This window comes from Trachurus trachurus, assembly GCF_905171665.1.
Source record: "Trachurus trachurus genome assembly, chromosome: 14".
In the NCBI taxonomy this organism is placed as follows: Eukaryota; Metazoa; Chordata; class Actinopteri; order Carangiformes; family Carangidae; genus Trachurus; species Trachurus trachurus.
Window position 1 is genome coordinate 7,965,350 of NC_139903.1, and position 22,612 is coordinate 7,987,961.

The following is a 22,612-nucleotide window of genomic DNA, read 5'->3' on the forward strand; positions in this document are numbered from 1 at the left end:
AATGAAAAATGTGACTCAGACTTACACAGAGAAGTGTTAAACTTCCAAAGCTTCAAAAACGCCGGAAGTCATTCATTTTCAATGAGAGCCCGGCGACCAAAACGTCAACTCCTGTCAGCTGCGCGTCCAAAGCCTCCAGAGTGTAACCAGATGAAGAGAAGGTGAGTCTCCATTAACTTTATGGTAATTGGCTATGACGCAGTTCGGCAGCTTGCACCGACAATTAAAGGAGAATTCCGGTCATTTTTTACCCCTAAACGTTGTCCTGATGGTCACCCAGTGTTGGGGGGAAACACGACTAAAATTGATGCAGGCAAACCGGAGTTACACCATGGCTACCCGGCGCTAGCGCTAGCGGCAATGCTAAAGTTAGGGGGCAATTTTTTCAACCAAAATAAACACTCAAAAAACAATCAAATATCTATGGTACATGACTCGAATCCTTATGACACACCACTGAACTCATAAACTGTACAGTATAAACCGGTATAAACAGTATAAACTTTGTGTTTTTGCATGTAGTCACTCACCTCAGACAGCCGAACTCTGAAACATCCTGGGAAAGACATTACTATCCGATTGCAGAGCGCCTGCTCTCCCCGCCACAGAAACAAACACTTTTTCTTGTTGTGATGATTTCTTTACAAAAATAAACGGTCAGAGATATTTTGGACATTAGCTTACCACTGCACTGCTCAACCGTTTATTTTTGTAAAGAAATCATCACAACAAGGAAAAAGTGTTTGTTTCTGTGGCGGGGAGAAGGCGTTCTGCGATCGGATAGTAATGTCTTTCCAGGACGTTACAGAGTTCGGCTATCTGAGGTGAGTGATTACATGCAAAAACACAAAGTTTACTGTTTATACCGGATACTGTACAGTTTATGAGTTCAGTGGTGTGTCATAAGGATTTGAGTCATGTACCATAGATATTTGATTGTTTTTTGAGTGTTTGTTTTGGTTGAAAAAATTGCTGCCATACTTTAGCGTTGTCGCTAGTGCTAGCGCCATCTAGCCACGGTGTAACTCCGGTTTGCCTGCATCAATTTTCGCGTTTTTTGCTCCCCCCCAACACTGGGTGACCATCAGGACAACGATTTAGGGGTCAAAAATGACCGGAATTCTCCTTTAAGGGTACAGTAACGAACCTACTGCTATGACTACAGGGATTATGGCAGTATGATATGTCTTATGAGTAGGACTCTTTATCTCTTTATCTGTTATGGGAGCTCCTCTCTCATGACTCTGTTGTGGGAGATTCTGTGCACAACTTGAATAAAGAGACATTGACTTCAAGAACCTGAGCATGGTGATTTTTTTTCACCCACACATTGTTAAGTTTTCACTCAATATCGTGCTCTTGAACTGAAGAATTATTTTGAGACGGGACTTCTCGTAGGCGCCGAAAATACAACAGTGTACTACCCACACCTTGTCGCAGCAGAGTACTTTCTACTGCAGATATTATACTTAGTGGACATTTGTACTTCATACAACCCCACTTTAAAAAAAAACTGAAATATCCCTTCAAGTGCGCGATGATTAAATAACTATGACTTGCATACTTTCTTGTCAGTTAGCACATCTTGCTCGAAGGCAGTCACAAACGCCCCACTCTCAGTCCTTCATACCTTTACTTGTTAATTAAAGTGTAAACAGGTGAATTATTAGTCACAAGAGACCAAAAACAATGGCAATATGTTTATTTATAAACTTATTTATTTGTGCTGTAAAGTAGGACATTTTAAAATGAGACCAAATCAACACTGGATTCACACTCAGGGTCAAACCAGAAAATGAACAGTACAGAAACCGTCTGCTCAGACTCTGAATCACAGACTCACAGAAGAAACTTCTCAGCCAATTACTTATTTTTAGAGTGTGCAAGTAAAAAGTTGGAAAAAGGTTATAAATGGTGCCATGAACAACAAGCAGATCCTGGACCATGACCACTCAGATCCATTTCCTGAAGACAATACTAGCGATGGCTCCTGCCCAAATTGGCTGGTAGAAGAACAGATAAATGATCACCACGACCAGGATGAGGAACAGGACGAGGGCAGCGATGTTGATATTACGGGCAGTAGTGCCGTGGTGAACAGCGCTGCGAAAGTCTCCCCTCATCTTACTGTCTCTGGCCTGGAGGGAACAGAGTTCAGTGAGTCAGTCTGAAGAGATGGGACATGTATAGAGAGGGTAACAAACTCTGTGTTTTAAAGAGTCACTCACCTTGAAGGAGAAGATGACCGCAGCGAGGCCGAGGCAACAGGGGAAGCAGTACAAGAAGCTGAACAGGGACCAGATGATGTGGTCTCTTGGGGGGCGCTCCCTGGACATGTTGACGGTGGTGTAGGGAACCATTGGAGGTCCTGGGGGCTGTGTGGGCAGCGCTTCACCCCCGTTCAGTGGAAAAGCCTCAACTGTGTAACTTGGAGGATCCATTGGCTCAGCTGGATAGAGAAGCGGAGTCAGTTAGTGATGTCACTGTTGAACTGTGGGACCTCATGAATGGTGTGGCCTCATTAAAGGCTCAGTCTGCTAAACACAACACATTAAAGCCTCGTTTCCACTGTCAGTACGGTACAGTGGTCCCCAACCACCGGGTTGAGGTTGAAAAAAAAAAAAAAAAAACGTTTGTTTCATCTATTTCACACTTCCGGTCGTTTTATTTTGAAAATGTTGTCACTTCCGTTTGTGCATCGTTCCAGCACTGTGCAATTGACAGGCAGGTCCACAGTCATACAGTAAAAGAGTGAAAAACACTCGTCGCCGGGCCTACATGTAATGTAACCAGGACAACGTACGTTGCACCTCCTCAGCACTCAAGACTCTGTTGCTAGTGTGGCAAGGTGAAGAGGGCCCGGGCGGGGACTGAACCCACACCTCCCGGGTAAGAGTCATGCGCGCTTGCCAGTCACCCAAAGGGACATCCCCTTGGCCAAGTAGCCAGGGCGCATGATCAATTGGGGGCATAGTGACAGGAACCTCAACTGTCACACTAGCAGACGTTTTTTTAAAAGGGCGCGGTTGTGTAGCCTAGAAATCTAGGACCCGTCCAGACGAATCCGTTTTTTTAGAATCCGGATAAATACTTTATCGGATTGGCCTCGCGTCCACACGGATCTGGCGTTTTCAGGGGGTGAAAACGGTATTTTTTGAAAACGGGTCCCAGAGTGGGAAAATTTGAAAACGCCGCCCCAGCGTTTTCGTCTGGACGGCCAATACGGATTTTTTCAGAAACGATGATGTCATGCCCCCCGCCGCTCTACCTGTAACCTGAGACACACAAACACACACACACACACACACACACACACACACACCGCTGCAGCAGCTGCTGCACACTGACAGTCTCGGCCGACTACCGTCAGGTCGCTCAGACGCTGCGGCTGAATCGCGCCTGTTTAATCATCACTGATCGTAATATTTACTCTGACACGACTCCCTGTCAACATTTAATCCCATGTTTGAGTTTGAATCATAGACTGTAAAAAAAAAAGTTTGAATACAGCGGGGGACTTCTTCTATTGAATTACAGCGGGGACTTCCCGTCTTCTTCAGCTGTTTTAAGTGTTTATGTGTGGCAAGCAGCGCTGCAGCGACACACACACTCTGAGGAGTACTCCTGGCCACTAGGGGGCAGTATCTTATTAGTGCTACACTGGCTCAGTTAGTAGTCGGCCATTTTGTGAGTAACTGTTTATTATGTTCCTGCTATGGTGGTTGGAGGTTCATCTCTGTTCATATTCCTGTAAGTCTTACCCCCAATTCCAATCCGCCCCCTAAAGACTCAGGCCCTGAACCCTCAGTGACTAAAGTGACGTCAGCTCTAAGTGACAGAGTGTGAGAGTCTGTGAGGGTCCAGATGCTGTAAACATGAATGGAACAGCACTTACCCACTCTCACGACATGTTACCTTGACAACAAAATGTTTTTAACTCCGCCCTTGGACCGATAAATTTACTGTACTTTCAATACGCACAAGGTGTGCGAGGGAGGCGGACTCAAAACAAAATATTCCTGGATCAGATCTGATCAAATTATCATCAATAATCACAAACTGCACGTTAACACTGACAGTAAACTTCTTCTTTTTTTTTGGCTCCTGTCCATAAACAATAAAGAGACTGGCGGAGCTCTCTCTGACTACTTGTGGTAATTTCTTTTTCTTTTAACACTTGCATTCCGACGGCATCCCATGTGTTATGGTTTGACTTCACAACGCTATGAACTGTGGGTAATTCCCCTACCCAAAGTCAGCATCGGTGCTGACTTACGGTAAGGGGGCAGTAAGGGCTCATTCACTGACTCACTGACTTGATGATCTGACAACGGAACAGCCCTCACACACTCACGGACTTCCCGTGAACGCGCCTCTAAGTCAGTGAGTCCGTGAGGGGTCGGATTGGAATTGGGCCTTAGTATTTTATTAGTGTGACTGCTGAAGCAGTCACACTATTGTTCTTCTGTTTGGCCATTTTCTTCCGCCTTTTTACGGTCTTCTTCTAGTCCTTCATACTTTGTGCTATTTCAACAATTCATATATCAAAACGTGCAGCTTTTTTTGAACTTTATTGGCATTACTTTTCTCTTTTTAACTATTTATACTTTTTCAAATATTTAACCTTTTCTGATTTTTTTCAGCTTTATAATGGGTGTGTATTGCGTCTAACGAGCAGAGCCAGAGTGGTGTCAGAGTGGATAGAGGCAAAAAAACATTCTAGAGTTTTTCTGGCTAAACTGTCAGCACGGCCACAAATTAAACTCTAGACAAATTATTTTCTCCAGTTTTGTAGCCACACTTGTCTTCTGGCTAAAATTCTGGTCAAAAATGCAAAGAGACTTAGATAATAATTTAAAATATTTTTTAAATGCAGCCAGGGAGCTCTCTGCTCTCATTAAGCTCAATGCATTTTTTTCACAGCAGCAGGAGAAGGAGCTCAACTTTGTAACTTGCTGTTAAGTGCTTTTTAATTCATTTTAATTCACCAAAAAATAGTCACAGGTCACAAAAAAGTCCTCTCCTTACTTGGTGTGGCTAATCTATACTCATTTCTTTTTATTTTAAGCATCATTGAAAAATCTCACATTCATCAAAGTCTCAATCTCTCTTCTACCCAACTCCACTGTAGTGTAGGGGTTAGGGTGGCTGCTTGCCAACCCTAAGGTCACAGAACTCTTGTTATGTTATGTTGAATTCTGCTCTCCTCCCCCGCCTTCAATTGGTTACAGGTGTTTGTTATCTCCTTGATTACTCATACCAGTTTGCAGCACATCATCACATAACAATGAATGACAACAGTCTTGAAAGCAGTGTGCTCTCTGTAGCCGAGTGGCAGAGTAAAGGTTTAGTGATCATATGGTCATGGATTCAATTCCTGCCTCGGTCATTTCACATCATTGCTTGACTTTTGATTCCAATTATTCAGCTGTCATTGGACAGTCTTTGATTCCTCATAGTATAAAGCTCATTGTAACTCAGGTTCTCTGTGGCCATATGGTTAGTGTGTTAGGTGTTGTGCTATTTCAACAATTCATATATCAAAACGTGCAGCTTTTTTTGAACTTTATCGACATTACTTTTCTCTTTTTAACTATTTATCTCTGCTCTCATTCAGCCCAATGCTGAGAGTTCTCCACAACTCTGTCTGTAGCCTAGTGGTTAGCTTGCTGGTCTGGGGACCTGAAGGTTGCTGGTTCAAATCTTGCCTCAACAACAATTATAGTGAATTATTTTCCCAGTTGTCCTCTGTTGACTTCTGATAACTTGCTTCATGTTGAAACTGCTGCTCTCAGCCTGAAATTCACAGAAATTTTCATTCTAAGTCATTCAAGCTTGACTCTCAAGCTTTCTTGATGTTGACAGTGTGCAGATCATTAACAGACAACAGTCTCTGCAACTGTGTGTGCACTGTGGCCTAGAGGCAGAGTGGAAGTCTAATAACCATGAGGTTGTGGGTTCGATTCCGACCTTGGTCAAACATTTGTATGGTGATCACTGCTTGCACTATTTGCTAATTCTGCAACAGCGTTCAGTTGCTGTCAGCAGTCACACCATTTCCATTCTTGGAAATGCTTTTTCTAGTTTTCATTACTATCAAGCTTGGTTAAGCTCATACTGTTACCTTTGCTACACAGTATCACATATTGATTAGCTATTTGTTTTAGCTTATGTTGCTATTCTGTGTATTGCTGCAGGGCTCCTTCATCGTTGTCATTAAATACCTGACCTGACATCGAGGAGTGTGTTTCTTCACACTCCACACACACGCCTGCAGTATGTAGGTACTACAGCGTTTTGGGCCGTTTTCAGGTGATCGTGTGGACGCAGATATTTCTGAAAACGATGCCGTGTTTACGGAGATTTTTTTCAAAACGATTAAGAAAAAGATCGGATTCAGTGAAGCCGCGTATTCGTCTGGACGGGGCCCTAGACGCACCCTAGCGGCAGCAAATATATTTGCTCCGTAGGTGGGTTAAACGAGCCATGAACTTTTTGAGTCTCGAACACCGTTTGTGTTCACCAATCACAGCGCTCTATCTGTTTAGAGAGTCGTTGGGCGGGCTTAAGGCGATGACGACATACTTTTTAATTGGCTTGTCAGGCTAACGTCATCCTGCTCTTTGCTCTGATTGGTCGTAGCGCTACCCTATTGCGTGCAGAGGCAGTTTGAAAGACAGCCTTCATCCCGCCCCCTGGATTGAGCCGAGGTCTACCGGTCGTTGCCAGACTATACATTTTAATGATATAGTCTGGCTTGTCAGGATAGCAGTTGTGTTGTTGCGCTGATGACGCCATATGCTCGACCAATCACCAGCTCACACTGCTTTGGCTCCTCCCCAAGGGAACCGGTCCTGCGTGCTAGGTACCCCAACCAGAAGGGTTACAAAAATGGTAACGGGTACCATGGGACCAGTACGGTTGCATGGTAGTGGAAATGCTGAAATAAGTTAAGAACATTAAAAAAAAAAGCATGACAAGAAAAGGAAAAACATTAAACAACAATAAAAGAAAGAAAATATTATCTTACCCTTTACTACTTAATTTACCTTTTAGGAGACCGGGGATGGTTGTAACAGCTCCCATAGCTTGCAGAGTGTTCATGGTGGAGTCACATTATGACACAGAGTTACCTCATTTGTTCTATACAAATAGGCTAGCAGTGCCTTAAACTTCTCAATCTATATCACAGAATTCACTATTTGATGTCAAATGCAAGGAATGATACTGCCTGTGAATATTCTCATTTGTCCAGGTCATAGTTATCTCGAAGAAATTTTAAATCGAAAGCAACTGGACTTGGTTATTTGTCTAGGAAGACGTTTCACCTCTCATCCAAGAAGCTTCATCAGTTCATGTTCGCATCTGACCAGGCTTGATACTGTTACAACCTACCCCACTACCAACCAGGGTAGGTTGCTACACAACCTGGAGTAAATTTTAACAGTAAGATTAAAAACTAAAAGCTGAGACCAAACCAAAAAAACATGCATCTATATAAGTTAGTTGCTAATCTTCAAACACTAAAGCATCTTTCTGTGGTTCAGTATGATCAAAAATAACTCATCACTGATGAATAAATGAAGAACAGTGACAGTGGTGTGGTTCCTAACATTATACTGATAATACCAGTGAATGGTGTAGGCCTACATGTATGAACGGAAACCTTCAGCAGGAAGTCAGCAGCAGCTCATAGTTGCACACTTAATAAAACAACAAAGATAAAAGGTTTTACAACCACCCCCACCCCTTTCCGCCATTGTTTAACTAGCTGTATGAGCATGGTTGAAACATACATTGACGAAATGACTAATATTTCCCCTAAGAACCCGCTCTTTCATCTTATCTCAAGTTACCTAATTCAAACTTCAACGGTATTGATAGTCAAAATTTAGACTTGGTCCAAAAAAGTTTTTTCGGCTGTAAAACTCACTTATTGACACAGCCATGCAAATTCACATGCAATGTCACGTAGTGAGTGGGTATTGGTGGAAGTGATACTGTTACAACCATTCCCGGTCTCCCTATACTTTCACTTCTACTCAGTTAAAGTTGCTGGTTACACAATAAGAGCAGAGAAAGAAATAAAACAGGAATGTATGGAAAAAACCACAAACACCTGAGGCTGAACAGTGCACATGTTTGTATTGTTTGAGTGTGTGTGTGTAGGTTACCTGTGAGTCTGAAGAAGTAGAGGAAGAAAATGATCTGAGGCAATTATTTCAGCAATGATATTTTCCACAGCTTTATCAGATGGGGCGTGGCTTCAGAGAACTACTAGACTGTCAGAACCATAGACAGAAGAAGGAATCTGAGACGAAGGCACTTGACGTGACTTGAGACATGTTTTTTAAGTTTCCGTTTTACCATTTCCTGTGTCATGTAATTATTGTTTGTAAATAATGTGATAACTTTATAGACTTTATAGATTCCTTTAACTGTTTGTTCACGTCCAAATGTAGCAGTTCTTATTTTGTTAGAAAGCTCCTGAATAGGAAAATAAAAATATAATGCATATAAGAGTAAAAAAAGAACACTAAAGGTAAGTGTAGATAAAATATTTCGAAAAATAAAATTTTATGAAAAAAGGTAATGGATGGGCCTAAAAGGGGAAACCATGTGGTCAATGAAAATAATATATGGTAATTCACTGAATGGATTTTCACAAGAAATGTAAACATATAAAAAAGAAAAGTTTAGTTTTATGTTATTTCTTGCAGAAACAACATTTTACAGTCAAGTAAACATTTAGTTAATTATGATTGACTGCACCATTTCCACTTTAATCCCTTTACAAAAGCTCTTTACTCATACTTAGCATCCATGCCATACCACTTCCAATTATCCCATGACAACCAATGAGCAGCAGAGTAACTTTGACCTTTTGACAAGCACAAACAACAGAGCCTGTGGAGGAGGACGAAGGGAGGGAGAGAGACGAGTTATTGAATCTTTGAGCCACTAGGTGGAAACAAAGAGACACAAGACAGCAGTGAAGTGTTCATCTGTGACATCACAAAAAGTGACAGGTGTCATAGTGAACCGTGGTGACTGATTAGATTAATGAGGTTCATCATCAGTCTGTAACTAATGCTGTGTGGTGAATATTTCATACGATTTGTAAATATTACAGGTTGCAGTTTTAAAACGAGACACGAGTTTCTCATTGGCTGTGTGTGGAGGTGAACCCAACTAGATGAGGCTGGGATTGCTTCAGCTCCTGCACCACTTCAGACTCCTTCCTCTCCAGTGAGGTGTTGTTCCATGTACTAGGTTAGCACTCAGTACTAGTGCACCAAAACACTAGGTCAGATCCACATTGCAAAATGTAGAAATCAGGGATGGGTACCGAATTCAGTACTTTTATTTTTACCAACCAAAGAACAGAATATTGATTCACGTTAAGTCAAACAGTTCCACATTTCGGTACCTGAACGCTGTTGTGAACATTTCCTTTAACTTGTGAGAGAGAAAATCATAAGTCCAGCAAAGAAGGGTTTCACTTAAGTACTTTATTTGATCTTGCAACAGGTGGACTGTCATACACACAAAAGTCTGTAGGAGAGTGCACACTGAGATTTGGTTACATCAGGTTATATAGGCACAAGAGCGAGAAGGATCCATGTGCTCCTCCTTGGAGGCGGCATCATACATTGTCCAATTACATTATTGCATTCTTGCAGAATAAGTTTGCATAGTTTGCACTAAGCGCTTTTGGCATATCTTGGGTTGGCAGGAAGCTTGTGGTTGTCTGTAACCGAGGGTCTGTTGTGGTTTTTTCACACCTCAGCGAGTTGACATCTCTTTGACATCTCTGTGTTTTGAATATGGAGACAACTGCTTGCTTAAGCGTAATCATCACAAAATAACAGGAGCCCAGTCGGACACCTGTATGCTGCCTCATGCACAGCAGACAAGTGCAACTTGCACTTTCTTCAAGGTTCACCTAAGGTTCATGAACATAGAAATTTCCATTTCACTTCCCCCCTTTGTTCATTTAATTAACACTAAATACCAGAGAGACAAACATTCAGTGTATCAGACATATCACCCTGTTTGAAGTTTAAGATATATCATCATATGAATGTCTTGGAAGGCATGCGTTGTTTTTTCATTGTGAAAGCACAACTAAACAGTGCTAAGCAGGTCACTAAAGTTGGGAAGAGGGGAAACAACTCAAATCACAACTCACATCGCTGGTGCTGTCTTCATAGTCAGTTGGGTCTGGATACAGATCTGCTGGTCTGAAATGGTTAGTTATAGCATCAAGAATGTCAATCAAGGCTGTTATATAGGGTCAGGAGCCAAAACACAGCACAAATCTGAGGACAGGTTCAAAGCTTTGCACATTCCTCCTTCAGAAGCAAATAGGAAGTCTATGACCATCTCGTGTTTATTATGACTTGGCCGTGATTCTTCTGGGCATTTGTCAACGCACAAACAGCAGCCGAGTTGATACTCATATAGTCGAACAAGTCTGCAGTTATATTGTCAATGGGGTCGGCCAAAAAGGTAACACCATACCATGGAAAGAGACCTATTCCCCATTTCTCTCCCAAAGATACACGGTAATGATACTTATCTTTGGTGCTGAATGAAGCCATATTTCTTTTGTCACAGAATTGTCAGATGTAAGGTTTGCCAATGGGATAATGTGCATGGGTGTAGTGAGACGACCTAAATAACAGCATCCAGCAAACTTTGGGGGTAAAAAGGTGTAGTATTGATGGCCACAAATCCATGCGAACTTTTAAACATACCTAATCCAGGGGTTGACAACACTACCTTTAATTCTGTGCGGTTAGGTGTAGTCAAATTAACTGTCATGCAAGAGGCGGTAGGGTTTGATACAGGCTCACATGCCTCAGACTTGGTACAGTTTGAGGTTCCCAAATAGATGGCGTCAGATGGGAAATTACAATTGGGGCATTTAGATGGGTTTGAGCATTCCTGGTTCATGCCTCGGCACAGGCAGTATGGAGGGGTGCCTTTTGCATGTCTTATTTTTTCAGCCTTCCCTCGTAGGGCAGGATCAGTGGAATTGTCAGGGAAGTGCCATGTCAGTTTACATAATGTTTTGCAGACAGTGGAGTCAAAATATTTTGTGTCCAGGCCTTTCTTTGTGGTTTTTAGGCATGTTGTTTCATTCCAGGAATCATTTTCACCGTTTTTAACAATTTCTCGGGACAGATAGATGAGACATCTCATGAAGATCTCTGTGGCTGGTTCTACATCTACTGGCAACACATCTTCCTGTCTAAGCGGATGGGGGAAACATGCTAAACACGAAGTATTGGGTGGAGCAATGTTTCTGACAGTGGATAGGAGCCAGTGATACCATTTGTTACCTTGCCATTTCTCGGGCACGTGTAATGTTTCGGGCATATATCACCAATCTGCTGTACTACGTTTTCGAGTGTTGGACCTGTCCGCAGTTGTCGTGGTTAAGGCAGGATTAGGAGTCGTGGATCTAACATGGTTGTCGTGCTGGGATTTAAGAACTTGAATGAAGATTGGACCTACTATTATAACGGCAATGATAATTAGGAAGATTATTGTACCTCTTATGCCACATAAGCCAGGGTGGCGGAAAGGATGCCATGGTCTGGGTTGATTCATGTTGAGGACACCATGTGAGATGCAACAATATTAACCATGAAGTGTGTTAAGTATGGTTGTCAGTGTAATCAGACACAATACTACAAACATACACAGAACTGTGAAATACCAACTACATCACTGTCACGTGGCCAGTCTCTCTGAAGTCTGCACGTTTTCTTCTTGTTTCTTACTTCGTAGGTTGAGGGTGTCTTCCACTGCCAAGGCAGCCTGTGAGGTGTGTTTTCTGCTCGACGAATGTGTATGTGTATAATGTATATCAACGCGGAGCAACCTAAGCGGCGCTTGGCTCTCACTTAAGGTTGTGCTGGGTCAACGCTGCCTGACCTCGATTGTGTGCTCGAGTCAGTAGTTGTGGACACGTCTGGGTTGTTGGGTATCAGCGGCACTTTTCTGCAGTTGCTAGCATGGATCCAGGTCGCCCTCCCTGCCACCTTGACGGCGGTGTGTGTCACGAGCAGCACCTGGAAGGGGCCTAGCCACCTAGGAGCTCGCCAGGACTTTCTTCTGAGATCTTTTACCACCACCAGGTCTCCGGGTTTCAGCTGATGGAGAGGTCCTGTGGCTGGTTTGGGGAGAGCTGCTGCAACTGTATTTCTGATTCTAGAGAGATCAGAGGAGAGGTTAGCACAGTATCTCAACATTTTGTCCTCACAGAGGCTCGTGGATGGAAGAGGATGTCCTGGGGGTGCGATTCCCACTGGAGGAGGAGCTGCAAACAGAATTTCAAAAGGACTGAGACCTGTTCTCGTTCTTTTCCTCATCCTCATGTACATCAACGCCAAGGGAAGCGCCTGTGTCTAAGACAACCCTGTGTCCGTGTGACAGTGGTGGTCCTGTCACTATGCCTCCAATTGATCATGTGCCCTGGCTACTTGGCCAACGGGATGTCCCTTTGGGTGACTGGCAAGCGCGCATGACTCTTACCCAGGAGGTGTGGGTTCAGTCCCACCCTTCACAAGGTGAAGAGGGCCCGGGTGGGGATTGAACCCACACCTCCCAGGGTAAGAGTCATGCGCGCTTGCCAGTCACCCAAAGGGACATCCTGTTGGCCAAGTAGGCAGGGCACATGATCAATTGGAGGCATAGTGACAGGACCACCACTGTCACATCCGCACAGATTTTTGCCAATTTTTTTTTCAATGTGCCATTTTCTCTTTACACGGCACCTCCACTAGCTGGGTGGTATGCACAGTGATTTTTCAGATCTATCCCGAGATAGTTACTGAGCTGGCGAACTGCTTCGTTGACAAAATGGGACCCATTGTCACTCGACAACCGTCGTGGGATTCCCCATCGAGGAATGATCTCTGTGATCAGTGCTTTTGTTACTGAACTGGCATCTTGTTTGGATGTGGGGAATGCTTCCACCCATTTTGACCACATGTCTACCATTACCAAGGCATACTTATTTCCCCCTGATGGACTGAGTTCAATGAAATCCATCATCAAATGGTCAAAGGGACCATGTGGTTGGGGGTGTGCAGCTGGCGCAGAAGTCTTAATGGCTCGTCCAGTGTTATGCTGTGCACAAATTACACACTTTTGACAACATTTTTCAGCACATGGTGCAAACCCCTTTGTAAACCAATATGTTTTCATCATGTCCATCATTCCCCCCTTTGAAACATGGTCAACCCCGTGTGTAAATTTACAAAAATGAGAGAAGAAATGTCGTGGGAGGCAAACTGGTCCCAATCATCCATCATGAAGGACCAGACCCACCCAGCGGCAGGGGCGCTGACTAGCATGTCCGATGATTGGCTTAGAGGAATTGAAAAAAAATATATGGTTGGTGTTGTGTTTTTAGACTTCTCAGCAGCTTTCAATATAATAGATCATCATTTACTATTAAAAAACTTTCCTGCTATGGCTTTTAACGATCTGCACTTACGTTGGGTTTACAGCTATCTATCAAATAGGGCACAAACAGTGTTCCTTAATGGAAGCTATTCAGAAACCAGAAACACAACATGTGGAGTACCCCAAGGGAGCTGCCTTGGTCCTTTTCTTTTCACTATTTTTAGAAATGATTAACCATGTGTTAGATAAAGCTAACATAGTAATGTATGCAGATGATTCAACCATATTTACATCAGCGCTAACTAATAATGAATTAGAAATCATTATTATTATAATGATATCACTGTAAAACAAGTAGCCTACATGAGACCAAACTTCTGGGAATAACAGTTGACAATAAATTATAATGGAAAAAACACATCAATAACATGATTGCAAAAATGGGTAGAGGCATATCAATCATGAGAATACATGCAACTTTTATGACATTTTGAAAACAGCAATTAAATCATCAATATTATCACATCTCGACTATTACACAGCAGTTTGGTTGAATGCTGCTGGATACATGTTAAGCAAACTACAACGTATACAAAACAGAGCTGCTCGCACAATACTCAAATGTGATTACAGGACAAATATTATCTCAATGCACAAGAAGCTCAACTGGTTATTAGTCAAAGACAGACGGCTATACTCATTGATTATAGTTATAAAAAAGATATCTACACTAAAATCACCAGCTAAGTTGTTTAAAAGCTTGGCCTTTACTGCAGAAAATCATAAATACATCACCAGGCATGCAAGCAGGAAACTTTACATTACCAAGGGCAAGATCAAACGCCATTAAACGCACTGTTCTATACAGAGGCATGAGAAAGTGGAATGCATTACCGATACATATTAAACTCACCACTGACTTAAACAAATTCAAAATATTAATAAAACAGTACCTTTCAAAGTAAGAATTATCATATGGTTACATGGATGTGTGTATGCATGTATATGTATATTTATGGGTATATGAGATATAATAGATATTAGGGCTGGGTAAAAATATCGATTCAGCAATGCATTGCAATTCTTTTCTCTGCAATTCAATATCGATTCAGCAATCTTCTGAATCGATTCAAGCCCCTGGCCAGTGGGGGCGCTGCGAGCAACACCCTCGTGTGATTCGCGCTGTACGGACGGGGGCCGCACTAGACCAAACCATAACAATATGGGAGTGAGTAGCAGCAGCAGCGTTAAGCCAGCACCTTCAAACCTGAAAGCAGATGTGGGGATTAATTTTGTATTTATAGGCGCCGATTCCGTGGGTGCTCCGGTGCTCAAGCACCCACTGACCAGTAGAAAAAGACGGCCACCGCACACTGATAAGACTCTGCTGATATACTTTATTAATGAACAACGCGTTTCGCTTTCAGCGTCGTCAGGTTGAGCCACCAGATGCGCATTTCTCCGTGCCGCGAAAAAGCTAAAGTCAGACCGACAACTGCCCCCTTGTGTTAAGCACACGTTGTTATTGATATTGTAGCGTCAGACCCGACAACAAGTCAACAACATAACACAAACTTATCTGACAGCTGCTCTCACTTCTTCCTCTGCTCCTCCTCACTCACTCACCTACACACAGACAGGACTCTGTCTTCCTCACACTCACCCCAGCCCCTCAGTTTCTCATCCCACCTGCCCGTACCATACACATTGACAGTCAGTCAGAAATCACAGAACTTAAACATCATAACAAGAACATTACTGCGGGGTCGCTACAATATTTTCAGTTGTGCAGTAGGCTATTATTAATAATATTGTTTTGTATTGTTTTATTACTCAAAATGTTATGAGTTATTTTCCAAGAGGAAAGTAACACATAGCCTAATTTAAATTTAGCTGCACTGTAGTTCAGTGTTAAAGCAGTGTCATATTTTGTTATGCTATGAGTTATACTATGGCTGTTCATAAGGCATGAAACTAAACAAATAATTATTAAGAAAAAAAAAATCTGGTACTCTTATTTGTGTATTTCTGCTTGATACTGAATCGATATCGAAGCATTTCAATCAATATCGAATCGAATCGATATCGAATCGAATCGTGACCTAATGAATCGAAATCGAATCGAATCGTGAGATTCTCAACAATACCCAGCCCTAATAGATATAAGATATGGTATATTAGATATAATGTATATATAATATAATATAATATATAGAGAGTATGTCACAGGTTATGTATGAATATAGGGATGTGTGTATATGTAAAGGTATGCAGATGTGCATATGAATGATATTGTAGTGTGGTATATGAAGATATGATCTATAACAGGTGTATAAATAGTATGTATGGTTGTAGTATGTGTATGTAGGTGTGTATGTTGTGTATATAGAGGTATGTATGTATGTACATAAATATATATATAGAGAGATAAATATTGTGAATAGGAATGATATGATAGTATAGAATATGAAGATATGGATCTATAATATAAATAGTATGTATGGTTGTAGTAGTAAAAGGTGCTGATATGAGATCAAGAATTGAGGAAGCTAAAACCTCACCTTGTTTTTCTTTGTGTTTTGTTTTTATAATGTTTATGTACTGATGTTTTTGTTTCTTTTGGTTTTTTGCTTTTATTATGTTTCTGTAATTATGTCGGACCCCAGGAACAATAGCTGTGGTTTTGCCGCAGCAAATGGTGTGTGTGTGTGCGTGTGTGCGTGCGTGTGTGTGTGTAGGTTACCTGTGAGTCTGAAGAAGCAGAGGAAGAAAATGATCTGAGGCAATTATTTCAGCAGTGATATTTTCCACAGCTTTATTAGATGGGGGCGTGGCTTCAGAGAACTACTCAGACTGTTGCAACAGAAAAACAAGCAGGAAATGTGGTGTTTTCATCTAGGGCTGTGGGAGAGGGGGTGAGTCTGAGATGAGGGCACTTGACGTGACTAGAGAAGTTTCAGTTTTACCATTTCCTGTGCCATGAAATTATTGTTTGTAAATAATGTGATGACTTTATAGGCTTTATAGATTCCTTTAACTGTTTGTTCACGTCCAAATGTAGCAGTTATTCTTTTGTTACAAAGCTCCTGAATAGCAAAATAAAAATATAATGCACATAAGAGTAAAAAAAAAGAACACTAAAGGTAAGTGTAGATAAAATATTTCGAAAAATAAAATTTTATGAAAAATGGATGGGCCTAAAAGGGGAAACCATGTGGTCAATGACAATAATATAATTCACTAAATGGATTTTCACAAGAAATGTAAACATATAAAAAAGAAAAAAGAAGTTTAACAACATTTTACAGTCAAGTAAACATTTAGTTAATGATATTAATATGATTGACTGCACCATTTCCACTTTAATCCCTTTACAAAAGCTCTTTATTCATACTTAACATCCATGCCTATACCACTTCCAATTATCCCATGACAACCAATGAGCAGCAGAGTAACTTTGACCTTTTAACGAGCACAAACAACAGGAGCCTGTGGAGGAAGACGAAGGGAGGGAGAGAGACGAGTTATTGAGTCTTTGAGCCACTAGGTGGAAACAAAGAGACACAAGACAGCAGTGAAGTGTTCATCTGTGACATCACAAAAAGTGGCAGGTGTCATAGTGAACCGTGCAGGTGACTGATTAGATTAATGAGGTTCATCATCAGTCTGTAACTAATGCTGCGTGGTGAATATTTCATACGATTTGTAAATATTACAGGTTGCAGTTTTAAAACAGAGTGACACGAGTTTCTCATTGGCCCTGATTTCATTGTTTTTACTTTCTACATGAAGCACAAAGTGTAAATAGTCTGTCAAACACTAACATTCGAACATATCTATTTGTTTATCCAGCTAAAATACATAAAGACATATTTTCTTGTCAATATCATTAACACATCTTGCTCAAAGGCAGTCACAAACGCCCCGCCCTCAGTCCTTTATACCTTTACCTGTTAATAAAAGTGTAAGTGAGTTCAATCATTAGAGACCAAAAACAGGCAACAACAAATTTATTTATAAACTTGTTTATTTGTGCTGTAAAGTAGGACATTTTAAAATGGGAATATGTGGGGACCAACTCAACACTGGATTCACACTCTAGTGGTCAAACCAGAAAATGAACAGTACTGAAACTGTCTGCTCATACTCTGAATCACAGACTTACAGAAGAAACTTTTCAGCATAAAGCATATCCTGGACCATGACCACTCAGATCCATTTACTTGAGACAGCACTGCCAATGATTTGTGCCCAGTAAGGATTGTAGAAGGCCAGAAAAATGGTCACAGTCACCAGGATGAGGAACAGGACGATGAGGGCCATGTTGATATTGCGGGCGGTTGTGCCGTAGCCATGGGCACTGCGATAGTCTCCCAACATCTTACTGTCTCTGGCCTGGAGGGAGATGGGATAGAGATGGATTCAGTGGAGGGTGAGGGTGAGGTGAAGGTTTTAGCCTGCGTTTTAAAGAGTCGCTCACCTTGAAGGAGTAGATGACCGCAGCGAGGCCGAGGCAACAGGGGGGGAAGATCAAGAAGCTGAGCAGGGACCAGATGATGTGGTCTCTTGGCGGGCGCTCCCTGGACATGTTGACGGTGGTGTAGGGAACCATTGGAGGTCCTGGGGGCTGTGTGGGGAGGGCTTCATCCTCCTCCTTCAGTGGAAAAGCCTCTGTGTAACTTGGAGGAGGATCCATTGGCTCAGCTGGATAGAGAGGCGGAGTCAGTTAGTGATGTCACTGTTGAACTATATGGTTTCTGAAGGGCTGCACGACCTGATGAAGTGGCCTCATTGAACGTTCAGTCTACTAATGGCCCTTTTGGGAGCGTACTGTATGTTCCCCAGGTCCTATGTTCCCCGTTTTTACCAAAAAGGGTCCTATGTTACCCGGTAGGCTACTGTTCAAGGTTCAAGGTTCAAGGTTTTTATTTGTGTCCCCGTAGGGCAATTATTGTTGCAACAAGTAAAAAGAACACAGATACAAGACACACAATTAAAAGGGGGGGGGGGGGGGGGGGGGGTACAGTGTGTTGAAACAACAACAGTGGCACGACTAAAAAAGCCCATAAATGACCGGAAAAGTGCAATCAGTGCGTATCCTCCATATCTGCATCATTATCAACATCACAAGAAACAAGAAACAGAGAACAGAGCCACAGAATATCAGTCAAACAGTCAGGTACGACTCCTACCCTGTACAGAATTCAAAAGGGAGATGGCTGTAGGGATCAAGGAGTGCTTGTACCTATTACTTTTTATACGAGGAAGTCTGAATCGGGAGCCAGAAGGCAAAAGGTGGAATTCAGAGTGTAAGGGATGGGAGCTATCAGAAAGAATGGCATTAGCCTTCCTAAATATCTGCCTAGATCTGTAAGTGTACACTGTTGGACTCCCAAAATCTTGCTGCTTGTTTTTATCCCTGCTGTTTTACTGGTTGTAATTGGCCAGAATTTTAAACCTAATAATAGTAAAACTGTAGAGTTTTTTTTTTTTTAAATCACCCCCCTCAGAGTGTGTGCGGGGGTAGACCAAAAAACGTAATGGTACCAGGCTTTGATCATGTTTACTGAGGACGTAAAGTCGGCTATTTTAACATGGGGGTCTATGGAGAGTTGTTCCCTTCTGGTACCAGCCCCCAGCGACAGCCGAGGGAATTGCAGTTTTTGAACGCGGAAGTGAGCTTCAATTCTCAGACCGACAACTGCCCCCTTGTGTTCGAGACTCAAAAATTTCCTATGGCTCGTTTCTAGACCCACCTACGGAGCAAATATATTTGCTGCCGCTAGGGTGCGTCTAGATTTCTAGGCTATTAATTACACTCACATAGTGCGAAATATTAAATATCAATGTAACGCTTTTGTCTTGAGCCAGATGACAGAGAGTTCTCCCTCTCTTGGGATGGCGATTGCAGCTAACTGCTTGCAGACTGTGATTTCTTGAACAGGAGAGTTTTTTGTATCTGATTCGTTTGATGATCCAATTTTAATAAATAGTTAACTAGCACGTCGTTTTTTGTCCTCTCTTGGAATAAACAAACATAGTTTTCCTGTTTTTTCAACCTGACAGACTCCACTTCTCACACATGGTCCAATCATTCAGGGTTTGTGAATTGCTCTTCGTCTGGCTCATCCCCTAGAACCAATTTGCCCTGGGAAACCCTACCAGGGGCCAATGCTCCGATGTTGGTTCACATTAAGACCCTGCAGTATCAGTGACTGCTGAGATCAAATTTGAGCTTAGCTGTTCAACTTTTATATGTTTACGATGTTATTCTGTTACTGTACAGTCTTTTCCCTTTCCCCTCATTTATTTAGACAAGGCTATGCTCACCTTATGCACAGGTGAAAGAAACATGGTTCAGTCCGAAACCTGAGCAGGTAAGATTTCATGCATGATAAGATAGTGTAGTTCCTGCCACCGTGACACGTTGACACATGGTGTGAAAACTGTTTACTTCCCCCATCTACACAGCAGCTACGTGTCTTTCCTGCTCTACGTTATAGTTGAACACAAACATTATTATATGACTCCAGTCTCCAACAACAGTTACTTACAGGAAACCAAACCAACACCAACCGAAAACCACAGAAGAATAAGAACAGACTCCTGCCTGTTTTGGCTGATTGATAAAAGTCAGGAGGAGTTTTTTTTTCTAATGGCAACAACATTTAGAGTGATGTATTTTGTAGTTTCATGTATTTTTAACGCATAAATACAGAAAGAGCTGCTTCTTGTTTTCAGTTATCTCCTCTGTAGCTCATCAGCTGTACATTATCTTATGTAATAACAAACATTTTGATTGAGATTGAAAATGTCGTCCCAGTGATGGAGAAACACACTCACTCATATTGCTGTTTTTTTCATCCTTCATAATCCATTTCATACAATAATTGCAGCTCAAAGTGCTTCACAATAAAAAATTAAAAAAAACATGACAAGAAAAGAAAAAAGCCCTAGCGTAGGCTACTTTCACTTCTGCTTAGTTGAGTTACTGGTTATACAAGAGGAGCAGAGAAAGAAACCAAACAGGAATATGGAGCATATTTATGCCCCCATCTAGGTTTATCAGACCAAATCTCTCTCCAAACTGGTCCCAATCCTCCATCATGAAGGACCAGATCCATGAACAGTGTGTATTGTTTGAGTGTGTGTGTGTGTGGTTACCTGTGAGTCTGAAGAAGCAGAGGAAGAGAATGATCTGAGGCAATTCTTTCAAATTATTATCTTGCCCTATACTTTCACTTCTACTCTGTTGAGTTACTGGTTACACAATAAGGGCAGAGAAAGTAATCAAACAGTAATTTATATGGAGCATTTGGGTTTCTCAGACCAAATCTCTCTCCAAACTGGTCCCAATCCTCCATCATGAAGGACCAGACCCACCCTGACCCAGACCCCCCTCCTCATAGCCAGAGAATGAGATGCACGAGAGCCAACGTCCAAACCTCTTTCCATTGACAAACTCACTGACTCATTAACTGAACCGTCCTAAAACACAAAACCCAGAGGCTGAACAGTGCACATGTGTGTATTGTTTGAGTGTGTGTAGGTTACCTGTGAGTCCGAAGAAGCAGAGGAAGAAAATTATCTGATCGACAATTATTTCAGCAGTGAAATTTTCCACAACTTTATCAGATGGGGGTGTGGTTTCAGAGAACTACTAGACTGTCATACAGAAGAACTGGCAAAGCAGGAAATGTAGTTTTCCAGCTAAGGGCTAAAAATGTAATGCACATAAGAGTAAAAAAAAAAAAGAAGACTAAAGGTAAGTGTAGTTAAAATATTTTTGAAAAATACAATTTCATGAAAATAATACTACACCCCTTGCCAAGATAATGGATGGGCCTAAAAGGGGAGGTGACGCTGGCCAATCAAATTAACATAATTCACTAAATGGATTTTCCCAACAAATGTAAACATAGAAGAATATGTTCTAAGAAATCAACACAGGATGGTAGAGCTAAGATTGTTCTATGACACACTGCATACTGCATTTGAACACATTTAATATTTTTTTAATGAATTTTTAATAGGCTACTTGTCATAGCCTAATGTAAATATGATCATTATAACTCAAGTCCTAGGTGCTCAAAATCAACACAGTATGGTAGAGCTAAGCTTGCTCTATTACACACCTCTTTTTATTGCATTTGAACACATTAATAGTTTTTATGATTTTTTAATAGGCTACCTGTCATAATGTAAATATGAGCATTATAGCCCAATAACCTAGGTCATGTGATTGAGAATCAGTGTAGGACAGTAGATAAAAGCTTGCTCTATGACACACACCTCTTTTAATTAATTGCATTTGAACACATTTCATTTTTTTAAATTAATTTTTAATACCTGTCATAATGTAAACATGAGCATTACAGCTCAATAACAATAGGCTACACAATATTGGCTCAAAATCAACACAGGATGGTAGAGCTAAGCTTGCTCTATGGCACACACCTCTTTTTTATTGCATTTGAACACATCTAATGTATTTTTTTTAATGAATTTTTAATGCCTTTCATAATGAAAACTAAATATTAGCATTATAGCTCAATAACTGCCAGGTCATGTTATCTATTGGCTCAAAGTCAACACTGGACAGTAGATTTGGGCTTGCTGTATGATGCTTTCCTGCTTTATTGCATTTTTACTTGCCTTTATCTTATGAATGTTTAATAGTAAGAGTAGTTCTCACATTTTACAAAATAAAATAACACAGACGTTTTATTTAATTATTTATTTATTTTTTCCAATTAATTTTTATTCACACATTAGAGAATGTTTACAACAACAAAACAGGGCATTTCTTAACCCCCCCCCCCCCAAAAAAAAATCATACACAGGCCACAGCCAAAACAAAAGAAAAAAAAACTGTTAAGTATATAAACAAACAAAAATGAATCAATTAAAAAAGAAACAACAAACAGGTAATAATAATAGTAATAGTAAAATAAATAAATAAATAAATAAACCACATTAGATGAGTAGATTATTTCATCGTTTTGGTTGGATCACCTCATTCCCTCATTCTTTGTATGCAAGAGCGATGAAGTCGCCCCATACCTCATTAAAGGCTTTTGGGGTTTTCTTCAGGTTATACTTTTTTTTTCTGGTGGAACATATGATGCAAGCTCATTTAACCGACGTTTTATTTTGAAAACCGGAAGTTCCCGCACGCTCTTGTAAATTA

General features: G+C 41.3%; 2 protein-coding genes across 2 annotated transcripts; both read right to left on the reverse strand.

Moving 5' to 3' along the window:
* Positions 1-1,952: 1,952 nt before the first annotated feature.
* Positions 1,953-8,217, reverse strand: LOC310997339 (dispanin subfamily A member 2b-like; the record flags this gene model as incomplete). The annotated part of the gene is made up of 3 exons (XM_083987014.1): positions 8,175-8,217; positions 2,229-2,449; positions 1,953-2,138 (listed from the first exon to the last, which is right to left on the reverse strand). The coding sequence occupies exons 2-3, from the start codon at positions 2,439-2,441 to the stop codon at positions 1,953-1,955; spliced, it is 399 nt and encodes a 132-aa protein (XP_083843140.1). The 5' UTR covers positions 2,442-2,449; positions 8,175-8,217.
* Positions 8,218-17,631: 9,414 nt separating this feature from the next.
* On the reverse strand, positions 17,632-21,036 carry LOC310997340 (dispanin subfamily A member 2b-like; the record flags this gene model as incomplete). The annotated part of the gene is made up of 3 exons (XM_083987015.1): positions 20,977-21,036; positions 17,903-18,126; positions 17,632-17,817 (listed from the first exon to the last, which is right to left on the reverse strand). Exons 2-3 carry the CDS (start codon positions 18,116-18,118, stop codon positions 17,632-17,634), a joined length of 402 nt encoding a protein of 133 aa, XP_083843141.1. The 5' UTR covers positions 18,119-18,126; positions 20,977-21,036.
* Between the last annotated feature and the right edge of the window lie 1,576 nt (positions 21,037-22,612).